The 12,667-nt window shown below is 39.4% G+C and overlaps 2 protein-coding genes across 6 annotated transcripts; one reads left to right on the top strand and one right to left on the bottom strand.

The window, feature by feature from the left end:
- Positions 1–145: 145 nt before the first annotated feature.
- LOC149047402 (uncharacterized) lies at positions 146–8,339 on the bottom strand. Of its 5 annotated transcripts, XR_016185909.1 has the most exons (10): positions 7,835–8,245; positions 7,221–7,537; positions 6,232–6,519; positions 5,375–5,710; positions 4,649–4,963; positions 4,096–4,212; positions 2,072–3,769; positions 1,481–1,760; positions 745–1,150; positions 146–557 (listed from the first exon to the last, which is right to left on the bottom strand). XR_016185909.1 is itself a non-coding variant. In XM_089204086.1 (9 exons), coding segments are annotated over exons 1-9 (3,315 nt in total). In that variant the 5' UTR covers positions 7,863–8,339; the 3' UTR covers positions 146–555. The 5 variants fall into 5 exon arrangements, 2 of the variants coding, with proteins under 2 accessions (XP_089060212.1, XP_089060211.1); XR_016185907.1 differs by lacking the exon at positions 7,221–7,537 and having other exon boundaries at positions 2,072–3,766; positions 7,835–8,339; XR_016185906.1 differs by lacking the exon at positions 7,221–7,537 and having other exon boundaries at positions 7,835–8,325.
- Positions 8,340–8,581: 242 nt separating this feature from the next.
- Positions 8,582–12,450, top strand: LOC149047403 (G protein-coupled receptor 157-like). The gene is made up of 3 exons (XM_089204104.1): positions 8,582–10,352; positions 11,319–11,525; positions 12,176–12,450. The coding sequence occupies exons 1-3, from the start codon at positions 10,251–10,253 to the stop codon at positions 12,356–12,358; spliced, it is 492 nt and encodes a 163-aa protein (XP_089060230.1). The 5' UTR covers positions 8,582–10,250; the 3' UTR covers positions 12,359–12,450.
- The last annotated feature ends 217 nt before the right edge of the window (positions 12,451–12,667 follow it).

A 12,667-nucleotide genomic window follows, 5' to 3' on the forward strand; every position in this document is an offset into this window, starting at 1 on the left:
TATATTTTTATAATGTTCTAGCTTTGAACTTTGCCATCAACTTAAAATGATGATGATGATTATGATGATGTTAATATTGGTAACGGCTACTTGAGGCAAGGGATCCTTTATTTATGTGTAAACTTTTAATGCAAAAAACAACTTGTTGGACAATTTACCTGTACCTTTAATTCAAACTTAGCCTCTGCCGAGCGCTTCTTTGTCGCCACATTTTTATCATTTATTTGACAATTTCCTCAGGCAAAATACGATAAAAATTTTTCTTCAACACTTTTTACCATTTCTACCTGATCGCTTAATTTAACTAACGATGATTTTTTTGTTAAGAGTTATCAACAATGTGGGTTTTTGGTTTGTCATGTTGAGAACCAGTATGAATTTGGGAAAAGTCAACTTGCCAACACAATTGAAGGTTAACCTCTGCTCGATAACAGGATGTAGAATAGGATGTAACATTAAATATCTTCCTTTTTCGAAAAAAACTTAAAAGTCGGCTGTGGGATCAGGCATTCTGAAACTGTCCTGTGGTGAAATACCAGGTCGCTCCAAAGTTGATTCTGGAAAAAACGATAAACAGAAACTGCGATTAGGGTGCACAATAATGGTGAGGACGATTAAATGGATACTTATCACACTCGGAAGCTCTTCACGAAGATAACAGGATGTAACATAAGATGTAAAATTAAATATCTTCCTTTTTCGAAAAAAAAAAACCTTAAAAATTGGCTGATTACAGCCACTCACCGACAAGAATCTAACAGGGGTTCTTCCAAAGTTTCGACTGACTGATACACACGTATGGAGGTCTAAGAAAGGACGGACTTAGCGAGTCACTGCGCTGATTAAGTGTTCACGAGAGCCCATCGATCAATCAATAGATTTTTTTGCTTCCTTACAGTGTGAAAGATCCCTTTTCCAAAATCTTAGTTCTGTGCATGAGATATCCATCCAATCTTTTTCTTCTTCTCTTTCTTCCTTTTCCAACTTTTTTGCGCACTCCGCAGCACGTGTCATTTCTTCCTCTGCCTCGCTGTTTCTTCCGAGACCACGCAGAGCAATTGACATGTCTTGGTGAGTATGAATCAGTTGATGATGTGTGTCTGATACTTTTTCTTGTAAATCAATTGCCTCTTTAAGATATTTATGGGCGCTATAAGATTGAGAAGCATCAAATGTTAAACTGCTTTACTTTAATTTCTCATGGAAGAATCGTTGATAAAGACTATGAGAACAGTTTGTTAAGTATTCCGCATGGCTGTAATCCACCTAAAACGCAAATCCCAATAAAGGAGAATGACATCTTTCGTCTGAAAAATGGATATTTGAGATAACGATATGCTTTAGTTGGCATCTCAGTCATTCAACTGAACACATTGTACTAAGCCACTTTCCTAAGATGACATCAGGCCTGAGAATAATTAATATAGGAATTACTAATGGGATATTTGGGCATAAGTAGCAATGCTTCTACTCATATTACCTTAGGTAATCTTCTTTCTCGCTGAAAGCCACTCCCAAACCATGAAGAGACCTCGCAGTTTCCTGATGGTGCCCCAGCAGTTGCTTTCTCATTTCAACTGATTTACCGATATATTTAACAGCATTTTCGTAGTCACCCAAGGCGTGGTAACTGTTGCCAATCCAGTCGAGTGTTGTTGCCGTGAAAGGATGCTCCCCGAGGTTCTGTTCATAGAGAGGAAGCACATAGCAGAGTCTTGTTTGGATAGCACACATGTGTTTCCTTTGCACCATCAGAGAAGCTGAAACGAAACACACGTAAATGAGAAGAAAAATTCAACAAGGGCTCAACCTTGTCGGATTGACCTCGTTTTTAATGAATATATGTGTGGGTTTTTTTTTACCAAGATCTCTGAGATCGACCTACTCGTAAATTTCCTTTATGAAGCACCGTAAAGCTCATGCAAGATCCTTTTTGAGATCTTAACTAAACTTGCTTATAATAAATAGGTGAGAAAGCCAACATGACTGATTGTAGTGCATCCTCACTGGAGAGTGTCCTTCCATGAAAATAAAACATAGGAGAGTAAGAAATGTACCATTTTTTCCCAACCTGCTATATCATTATAACACGCTCCTAACATGACTTTGTCCTGGGTCTCATCTGATTTTTTTTCTCTCTTTGTTCTTAATTCTATGGCCTCGTTGAGATAGTCATATCCTTCGTCAATGCGTCCCTCTCGAACACAACAGAATCCAAGCTTACTCAAGCAGTGGGCACGCGTAGCTTCATTCACGTCAGTAAGCTTTGAGTGGATTTGCTTAGCACGTGCCAAAAATCTCTTCGCTTGATATAACGCTCTAGGGCAAATGTACGGTTTGCATGTGCAGCTTAAAACTATTTTAACTCCAATGTTTGTCAAGCAAGCACTCAATAGATGCCTGTCATGTTGACATCGATACGCAAACTTGCAAAAGAGGGAAACAAACTCTTGTTTTCGCATCATCTTTGCGAGAAATACGGCGGCTTCGTTGAAAGCAGTAACGCAGTGCTCCCTCACGGTTTGTTCAAGCTCAGGATGATCATTTCCACACCAAGCCATAGCCTCTCGAACGTTGTCCTTTTCACATCTGTAGCGATTAATTGCAGACTTCGTATCCGCACTCAAAAATCTTTTGCAAAGAGAAACAATCAAATCACTGTAGTGACGTAAGAATACTGATTTGGCATCTTTGTGTTCAGGCATTGATGAAAAAAAGTTTCTTATAAAAGGATGTAGAGAGTAAAGACAGTTATTTCTGTCAAAGTTTAGGAGGCTGCTTTGTTTCAAGCAACTAAGAGACATCTGCAGATCACCTTCAACAGAAGACTTGAAGCACGCGTGAAATTGTTCTTCCGTAAATCCGTTCGGAAATGTTGAGAACATTACAAATATCTTCTGGTTCTCGTCACTGAAGCGATTAAAACAGATCTGTAGACACTTGTAGATGCGTTCCTCACTCGCTAGAAAGTCAGGGCTCAGTAGTTTACGAAGAGTTTGAGGTGAACATGTGGTAAGTCTTTCGGTGAACCTCTCTGGATTTTCTCTTCTAAGAATTGAGCGAACAGTACAGATAATAAGAGGAATGCCGCCACAAACTCTGACCAGCTCATTTATCAAGCCTTCGTCCAGTTTGTCGTCACACTTTTTGAACAAAGTAGCTGAATCATTGTCTTTCAGAGGCTCTAAATCAATCAGCTCAATAGGGAAAGACACACTGAAATCATAGAATTCTCTAGATGTTAGAACAAGATGAACTGTTGGGCATTCCCCTATGTCTTTTAGAAATGACAAGAATTCATCCTTTGTAAATTTTCCGCGCATTTTGGTGCAATAATTTTTGGAGTTCAGCTCTTGCAGGTATTTATCCTTGCGAACTTGAGTCTCGAGGTGAAGTAAGTTGTCAATGTTTTCGATAAGAAGCACCGTTGACTTTGCTTTTAAGGCACGTATGCGACGAGTTGCCTCAGTGATAGTATCTTCGCTGGGAACAAAACCTAAAGCTTCGATGATATCGCTTGCCAAGTCTTCTACGCAAGTGACACCTCTTGGATTAACATAAGCGATGAACTTTTCCTCGTTGATCAACCGATGGGCGACTTCTATTACCATAGAGGTTTTCCCATATCCAGGTGGCGCCACAATTTCAACCACCTTGTTTAAAGACAAGGCAGTTATGATCCTTTCGCAGGTTTCGTTACGGCCCACTAAATCTATTTGATCAGGCAATGTTCCACAGTGACCTGAATGTTCCCTTACGTCTGCAGCTACTGAAATGTAGAACAGTTTTTTGAGACTGGAATACTTAGGTAAAATAATCTTTTTCTACCTAACCATATCTATAGGGCACCAGATGTACAGCAAATCGGTCCTCTAATTCACAGCATTTCTCGCCAAAATAAGCTGTAGCCTAGTGCACGGTAGAGTTCAGGTAACCTTTTTTTGGACAACTATTGGAAAATCTCTCTGTAAGCAATGGCTAACACTGCGAAGTTCATCCTAAATATTATGCTTTCTTTATCAATCTTAACAAGACATTTCATTGTTACTATTGGATCATGCACCCTACACAGTAAAATCAGTGTTTTCTACTTACCTTCCTTTGGAAGAGAAACCTCCTTCAATTTGTAGCTGGTGGATAAATTCTGACCTGTGGGATCAGGCATTCTGAAACTGTCTTGTGGTGAAGAACCAAATCGCTCCAAAGTTAATTCTGGAAAAAACGATAAACAGAAACTGCGATTAGGGTGCACAATAGTGGCAAGTACGATTAAATGGATGCTTATCACACTCGGCAGCTCTTCACGAAGCAAGAGATCGTGGTGTAGACTGGCATAAGAAGCAATTGCAAATAGTTTTCGGACCCACTGAATTAATCGTTTATTTGTATAATTAACAATGGAGTGGTGATGGCGCAGTGGTGATTGTGCTTGGCTCCCACCGCTGAGGCCTGGATCTGGCCCGGATTCCCGGAATTCCGGATCTGGCTTCATATCTCCGTCCTTCCACAAAAACTAACATTCCAAATTCCGTTTCGACCAGGAAATAGAGGACAGGAGGAGCCATCGAGTGGAATGTCCACTGCTAAATTACTGTTATCATGATTATCATTATATGTAAAACGAACCATTCTCAAAGTGATTACTCACCAACTGTGTCTGGAAATTGCTTTGATATAATCTGAATAGCATCGTTACGCTGGATCCTGTCCAACGCATTTGCGACGTCACTTAATGTTTTCTCTGGTAAGTTCACGGCCACCCATTGAATAACTTCCTTGGTGGGACTTTTCCGCTTTTGTTCGGTCGCACCAAATTCCTGACGCACATCATCGGGCACGTTCAGTTTGCTGGCGAGATGGATCCAGTTTTTGACGCCTGGTACTTCTTCGCGGTTAAGGTTTTCTGCCATTGTTTCTACAAGTTCCGGTTTTTGTGCCATTACGTCCTTCAGAAATACTTCATCTACAAAGGAAAAAACATCGGTAAATCGAAAACTTTACACTGTTATTTCACTTATCTTTCAGTTCATCGATTCACAAATGCCAAGAACTTTTAAGATCTTGGCATTTATGTTTCAAATTAAAATCTTGATTAAAATCAAGAGCAAGTTATGTCTGATAATGTCTCTAGTTGTTGACAGGGAAACCATGGAAATACCGCTTGATCCCTAATCGGAAAACTGACATCTGCATTTATGTAGCAATTCATATTTCAGAGAGAAGTCCAAAGAAAAGTCCATGTTTTTTAACAGAGTTAGGCCCAAGGCTACACTAGACAGTCTTCACCATTAGCAAGGTTTTGTTAGTTTTTTCATGGAGCCCAAAAGATCATAACCTACTCTGTCTGGGGTAAATTAATGTTTACGGTAAGTACCTCCTTGATTCTGTTCTTGTAGAATTTTTAGTACATCCTTCCTTTTGATGGAATCCAGGGCATCCTTCAGAGTTTTTAGTTTCATTTCTGGACAAGTAGTAACTAAATAATCCAATAGATTGTGGGTTGGATCATCTGTTGAACGTCGTTCAAACTCCCAACAAGTTTTTCTTGGCACTCCCAGTTTTATTGCCAAGTTGGACCAGCTTGACAATACCAGAGAGGTGAAGTCTAGGGCCAATGCAATTTCATCTAAAAGCCCAGCTGTTGGTGAAGGAACTTGAATATTTCGTGACGTGATTATGTCTTTTACTTTTTCAGAGTCAATGCACCCGGCTAAGAGAGAGGAATATACGTCACATGTTTTGGCACTATTTCGTTTTTTAGCATTACGCCTATTTCACATTATTTGTCATCACTTTGATCGTGACGGCAGAACTGTAATGCCGGTGATCAAACCCGGTCCCGCCTGAGGAAAATTCGAAACCTTTTGGTACTAAATGGTTGAATTTGGGAGAAAACCTCAATCTCACAGTTTAATAATCCCTCAAAGGTATGTTACTCGAAGAAGTTACAAGCGTTTCGATAATTTTGGAAGCAACCAAGCTGCAAACTAGAAAAGAAAATTTTGGAGATACTTTCGCGTGAGGGAGACAAAAGTATTATTCTCTTACTGATTGTTTTCAGAAGAGCAAGTGAGTCACTTAAAAGCTTTTGAGGCTAAATAGTTTAGCGCTATCACCTAATAATGAAAGGAGGTTATTTAAATGCTGCAATTAGTTAATGTGATAAAAAATTTTAAATCGGAATAGATTCTTCTACTATTGCACGCGTTGAAGATGCTCTACTTAACATACCTTTCGTGGACAGCAAACTAAACAAGTCGTTCCTCCTGATCTCCAGTAGCGCGTCTTTTAGTTGTTTAATCGTTAAATCCGGTTGAGTGACCTCGAGGAATTCAAACAATCGGATGGTAGGACTGTAGTCACTGTACTGCCCAAGTCTTTTAATGACATTTACGTCGACATCAAGATTCGTTGCTAACTGTCTCCAATTGGGTATAAATCTCATTTCTCTGTCCAAGCATAAGGCCAATTGCTCAATGAGCTTTGGTCTCTTTTCAAGGATGACAGACAATTTACTCTCTATGCATGGAAAACAGATAATGAAAAATTTTAAATTGCACTATCTAACAGTTAAACTACGAGCTCGCGATTTCTATCGCGTGATAGTTGATGGGGCGAATCTTAAAACAACTTTTCAGTTTTAATCTGCAGGTCATTCAAACCTTATCAATTAGACAAGCCTACGTTTTTAGTTCGTTTACAATCGCTTGCTGTTAAGCCTCTCATCACACTACCTATCACGCAATAGATAGTGACTAGCGTAGCCTATGAGATTGCAGCACTGATAGAACACAAGAAGATTTATTCTAGGCAGTCTTCCAACATGTTTTGGAGAAAAAAAAATGACTAGAGCAGTGCCTCAGTTTTAAAGGAGATGAGATATTCTCCGTTCAAGTATCTTCTCTCCTTTGTTTACCTGAGGACTCACTCAAGCATGAACTGACACAAGCTTACATAACGCTGAGTCACCATCGATGTTTGAAGTCCTTAGGCCGAACGAATCCACTAAATACTATTTTTGGTTGAGCTCCAAAAACATCAAACTTTGAAGAACAAACCAAAAATGTACGAACAAGATTTCAAAACAATTTAAAAGTATTAAGCTCTTATGATGCATGTTATAGGCTAAATTTTTAAAATTGCACGAAGCGTGACGGGCAACTCAATTTGCACATATCCACGACAGTAATTTACTAGGTAAATCTCAACTTGGAACTGACCTTGTACATATCATCGCTGATTCAGACATTACAACAACACCAATATTCAGTTAAAGATAGTGTGTAGTATTCTACGTTTGGAGCTTCTGAAGCTGGTCTTACGTTATAACTAAACTATGTAATATATGCTTAGAAGAATGTAATTGACTTTTCATCGGTTTGTTGCGTCTTGAGATTCCTTTGCTGAAGCAGTTTGATCTCGCAGTTCCAGGCCATATTTTTATTGTACCTAAGACGTTACAGCCTCAGTTCCTTGTGTTGACTCTTCTCAGTTACGTTTTCCACGTTTAATAGAAAGATACTGAGTCTGCTTCCGCCTATATATTATGCGGAAATTATTTACTTATTCACAAAACTAAAACCCGTAGCCTTTTCTGAGCCATTTTTCCTCACATTAACAACGTTACCAGGTTTTGATGAAACTTTTTATAATAAAACTACCACCTCAAAATTAACCAAAAACTTGAAGCCCCTGCACATTGACTCGATAATAATATTACTAGGCGTCAAGCAGAGTTCCGTTGCGAAGTTGTCGATTCAGCTATATTCCTCCTCAAGTATTCCTAGCTAGATCATAACAGTCAAAAGTTAAAGCAACTCATTAAATCACTCACCAGTCGAAAGATCATCAACAGAAGACATCTTGAAGTTCTGACCACTGAATTTTCTCAGTTATCTTCGCTCCAGCGGTTATGAAGACGAATTACTACACAGTCGATCAGTTTGTCATGTAATTCCACTAGCTGTTGATGAATCAGGGCTGGGACTGTCCTTTTGACATCTCTCTTGGCTTGCTAACGGACAATCAACTTCGCAAAATCCTAACACTGTTTGGTTCAAATTAAAATGAACGTCGACAGGGTGACAGCATCAACTAAGGGAAGCCTGATCAAAGGTCGTCTACTAATGTTGTAGAATACCGAGGGGTAATCAAGCAAGGCGAAACGTGTCTAAGTCACCAAATCGAGCACAGCCTGAGATAAGATCAGGTCTCTACGTGGTTTTAACCATGCAACTCTTGGTAGCTGCGATGAAAATTTTTAAATGAACACGAACAGACAAATTAAACGCGACCGAATTAACTAAACCGCCTCCCCTTCCCCTCCCTTACCCAGCCTCACTCTGCCCAGGTCCCCTCTTCAAAAGTTAAGAAACTGACTCGGTGCAGCGATTTCAAACGAAAACACAAGCACTCTTTTCTTTCTTTCTTTCTTTTTTTTTTCAGTCTAGTAGAGCTGGAAAGGCGTGAGCAAAGAGGGAGTTACGCGAGCAGAAGTCGTGAGGCTGTAAATTTCTTGGATACCCCGACTCACGCGTTTTTCATTTGAATGAAAGCAATCGGAAAACGCTGTAGTGATCACTGAGTTATGCAAGGAGGCGATCAACACCGACTAGTGTATTGATAACTGCTCCCATTCAGTAATAATATTAAATGGACGCGCGTTTTGATGTTCCGTCCGGAGCCCAATGCAGTCAGTTACAACAACTTGCAATAGACAGCGAGATAACGGAGCTGAAAACTGAAGGCAAGCGGTCTATTTCCGTTATTGTGCTTTTTCACGGAAATCATGTTGTTCTCCAATTTTGTGGTCAGCTTGGCTGGACTTTCAGGCTGAAACAGAGAAATGGGCCTGTTATTAGTGGTCAAGCCGAATTTCTTATCTGGTTGCTCCGAAGCCTTAATTGTGTCCAGCATTTCCACTCATGTTTGGCAAGGACGTGTAACCCAACGCTGCAGAGATGTCGGGTATAACCGCACGAAAAGTTTACAACACATGCACAGACATGTCTCCTTCTCAGCCGTTCTCAGACTCGTCACGCAACGCTCCTCCTCTCCATTCGTTGAGGAGGAGCGTTGCGTGACGAGTCTGAGAACGGCTGCGAAGAAGACTAAAGCCTGGGGGGAAAAAGAAATTTTTACCAAGGGTATGAGAGAAATTGATAAAGAAGTATAGGAGAGGGGTGGGTTACCATTTCCTTTTTCCTGTCCCTCCCAGCACTTTAAATCAAACATGGCCAGTCATATCGCGAGCTTGTAACGTTGACCCGCCCCAATAAGACGCCTACAATTCAGATTAGACATAGGCTATTTAGTGACTTAAAGGTGGGTTGACTGCCTTCAATTATTAGAGGGATTCCGTGACACCAATGCAATGTGACTTTATTGATATCAAAATGGTGCAGTGCACATGGTAGTCATCGTGATGGACATGTGTTCTCTACTATTCATTTAAGTTCGGAAACCTCTCATTTAAAATGAGGATTGCAAGTATTCTACTCCCCAGTTTTCTCACTCAAAGTACTCTGTAAGGGCGAACGAATTGAAACGGATCAATATCTGCGCTTTAATAAGCGAATGCACAAGGTAACAAATCTGCATGTGCGGATCATGCGAAACAAAGGTTGTGATTTCTATGAAGAGCAATTATTAGAAAGTTAAAGTCTTAGTTTTGGATAATGCACGACTCTGCAACAAGGATTGCGGTTTGATGGAGTTTCAAGCTAGTTTAACAACTGCGTTTCCCAATGACACAAATTTCACGGATGGAACTCTTCCTAAGACCTTGTCCGCTGTTACAGCTTCCCTCTCGCTCATGGGATCCCTGACAATCTTCCTCACGTTCTGGATGTCGCCCGACTTGCGAACTACAGCTCGCAAAATGATCATGTTTATAACAGTCGCCGATTTCCTATTTGCTGGCACAACCATCGTAGATTATTTGGAAGACAGATTAGGATCAACAGGTTATTTCGTTCGAACACTTGAGGTGACAATACCACGAATTATGGCGCTTGTTTCATCGCTCATTTGGACAGTTCATTTGTCCTTCTTTTTTTACTTAACAATTTGTAGAAGAATTTCCATGGAATCAGAAAGATTGTTTTTAATGTTTTTTCACATAACGGCTTGGGGAGTACCTTTTGTGATCACTGTGGTTGCTTATTTCTTCAACGGAGTTCAATTATTGGCAGACCTTGAAACTGGATACAATTAAGTGCTGGATCCGGAATGAAAAAACTTGCCAGACAATGTGTATCTGGACAACTATTACAGGAGAGGGCTGGGCCATCATGACATACATCACCATGACTGTGTTCTACCTACTGGTCAAGCAGCGCATAAGAAGAGAGGTATTCAAAAAAACTTCAATAAGGTCAAAAAAATTTGATTGAAATAGTGCTCAGAGGAATAGGTTAACCCTGCACTCAAGCCGGGTGGCCCATCCAAGTGGAGCCAATCCTGGTTTCTGTTGCAAGAAGCCAGAAGGATGCCAATCCATCTCAGGTTATCCTAATAAGCTTTTGTCAGGCTTTTACAATAGTTTGCCAATAATCATTTCTTTATATCCCCAAGAGGAGAGAAGCATGGGGAGAGTTCAATATGCATAGTATCTAATTTCTTCTTACATTATAACCCTTATATCAAAATCAAATCAAATTAAAAAAACAAATTCTCTCAGCCATTACCTCAAAAAAAATGTATAGAGAACAGTATGGAGTATATGCATACTGATGTTAGAGTGTAAAGCAGTAACATAAGTTTGATGCCAAAATAATATAACATAATAACCCAGTCAGCACTCCAATTGGCACTTCTTTGTCAAAACTTCAGAACATTACCCATTAGCTGGGCTAAATTTCATTCCACTGAGGATAGGAATGAGATGAGATTCCTATCACTTTATTGGTATACACTTCAGTCAATGTAGTGGGGATATTTACACTTTTAACCCTTTAACTCTCAAGATCTGATTGTTAATTCTCCCCTCTAGCTGCTACACATTTCCTTGTTAATAAGTTGGGAGAATTTGGTTTTAGATCAAGATAACAACTACCTGATACATTTGAGTATTCACATCACCTGTTTGTTGGATAGTGCATGGATATTGTAGGGAGAAATTACTTGTTAATAACTTCTGGGAGTTAAAGGGTTAACTTAGTACTGGTAACTAGTAACTTGGTTCTCTTTCTCAGACTCAGCCTACACTCTTTCACTTAGCACCTGTAGTTCCCTTTTTCTCTTTGCTCACCTCATGATCAGTCTAGCTGGCAGAGCTACATTGTAATGAACAATTTCTTTTTTTTTTTTTTTTTTAGCTGAAGTCAAGATTTTCTCCAGGAAGCACATTTTTAACATGGAAATCTGCTCATGTTGCAAGAATGATGGACTGCAAATTAACATTTATTCCCATGATATTTATCCTGGAGCATATTTGGGGAACCATACGATTTTTCCTCCTTGTAACACATTTTGACAATCATGGAAAGGAAAATTTTACTTTACAGTGGCTTGAAATTCTTCATGTAAGTAACACTGCCCTATACTATCACTGAAACACTGATTGATGGACCGGTAATATTCTTGTGGTATTTAATGTATCAGTAAGTTTTAATCGCTTAATTATAAACATATAGTCTTCTTCATGCTCTGAAGAGTTTGCAGATCCTGATTGTTTAAAGCTTGGATGACACTATCCACTGGGTAAATCTCAGTCTGGTGGACAGTGCAGTGCATTTTGCAATCACTTATCTGCTATGTGAGAAACCTGCTTGTTGATTTTAAAACCCAGTGGTTGTCTATAAAAGCCAATTCAACATATCTCAACTATATGCTTTTGTATTTACCCAAATTTATGGCTTGTGGCCACAATAGTTTTTTTCAGTTTGGTGGGGGAGGGAGAGGGGGCTGCTTCTTAACCCTTAGTCCCCAATGAGGTACTTCCATCTAATTTCTCCATACAATGTCCCCCCTCACAAGTGAATCACAAGGACACAAGAATAGTCGGAAATGATCACCAACTAAACAAACTCTTGATTGTTGAACAAATTCTCCTTGTCAGTACCTTAGGAAATGTATAGAAAATAGTACAGAGAATATGCACAGTGATGTTAGAGTAGAAAGGGTTAATGTATAAACCAAGTTCTAACTTTTACTTTGTATGCTTTTCTTCCAGGGTATTGGGATTAACAGCCAAGGATTTACAAATTTCATCTTGTTTGTCTGGTGTACCACAAAGATAAGAGAAAAGTTAATAATGGGGTGTGTCCATTGCTTGTCACTTTTTTGCAGATATCATAAAAGAGATCAACCAGTAATTAGCAGAGAGAGGTTTTATAAAACATTTAATGATGAATAGATACTGTCAGTGCTCATGCTCTGTAGTTGCCTAAATTACATTATATACAGTTTTTATAATAGTGAAATATGTCTTTTCTTCTTGTTGGGAATGTGGGACAGAGGATACATTGTTTCCTCACAAGGACTCGGGGTTTTTTCTTTGTCCCATGCTTGGGACTATAGGTACAAAAGAGAAAAACTCAAAAAGAACTCACAGTTATGGCGAATTTATGGCGAGTCAAGATTTTATCCAGGAAGTGCATTTTTTATGTGGAAATCTGCCTATGTTCCAAGAATGATAGACTGCATATTAACATTTATTCCCATT

This window comes from Pocillopora damicornis, chromosome 4, assembly GCF_964200805.1.
Source record: "Pocillopora damicornis chromosome 4, jaPocDami1.2, whole genome shotgun sequence".
Lineage (NCBI taxonomy): Eukaryota > Metazoa > Cnidaria > Anthozoa > Scleractinia > Pocilloporidae > Pocillopora > Pocillopora damicornis.

Excerpts from the sequence above, each read along its gene's own strand:
- LOC149047402 (XM_089204085.1), bottom strand. The coding sequence starts at position 7,862 with ATGTCTTCTGTTGATGATCTTTCGACTG. Across the intron at positions 5,711-6,231 it reads TAGTTTGCTGTCCACGAAAG|CCGGGTGCATTGACTCTGAA; the intron begins GTATGTTAAGTA and ends CCTCTCTCTTAG. Across the intron at positions 4,964-5,374 it reads ACAAGAACAGAATCAAGGAG|ATGAAGTATTTCTGAAGGAC; the intron begins GTACTTACCGTA and ends TTTCCTTTGTAG.
- LOC149047403 (XM_089204104.1), top strand. The coding sequence starts at position 10,251 with ATGTGTATCTGGACAACTATTACAGGAGAGGGCTGGGCCATCATGACA. Across the intron at positions 10,353-11,318 it reads AGCAGCGCATAAGAAGAGAG|CTGAAGTCAAGATTTTCTCC; the intron begins GTATTCAAAAAA and ends TTTTTTTTTTAG. Across the intron at positions 11,526-12,175 it reads AGTGGCTTGAAATTCTTCAT|GGTATTGGGATTAACAGCCA; the intron begins GTAAGTAACACT and ends CTTTTCTTCCAG.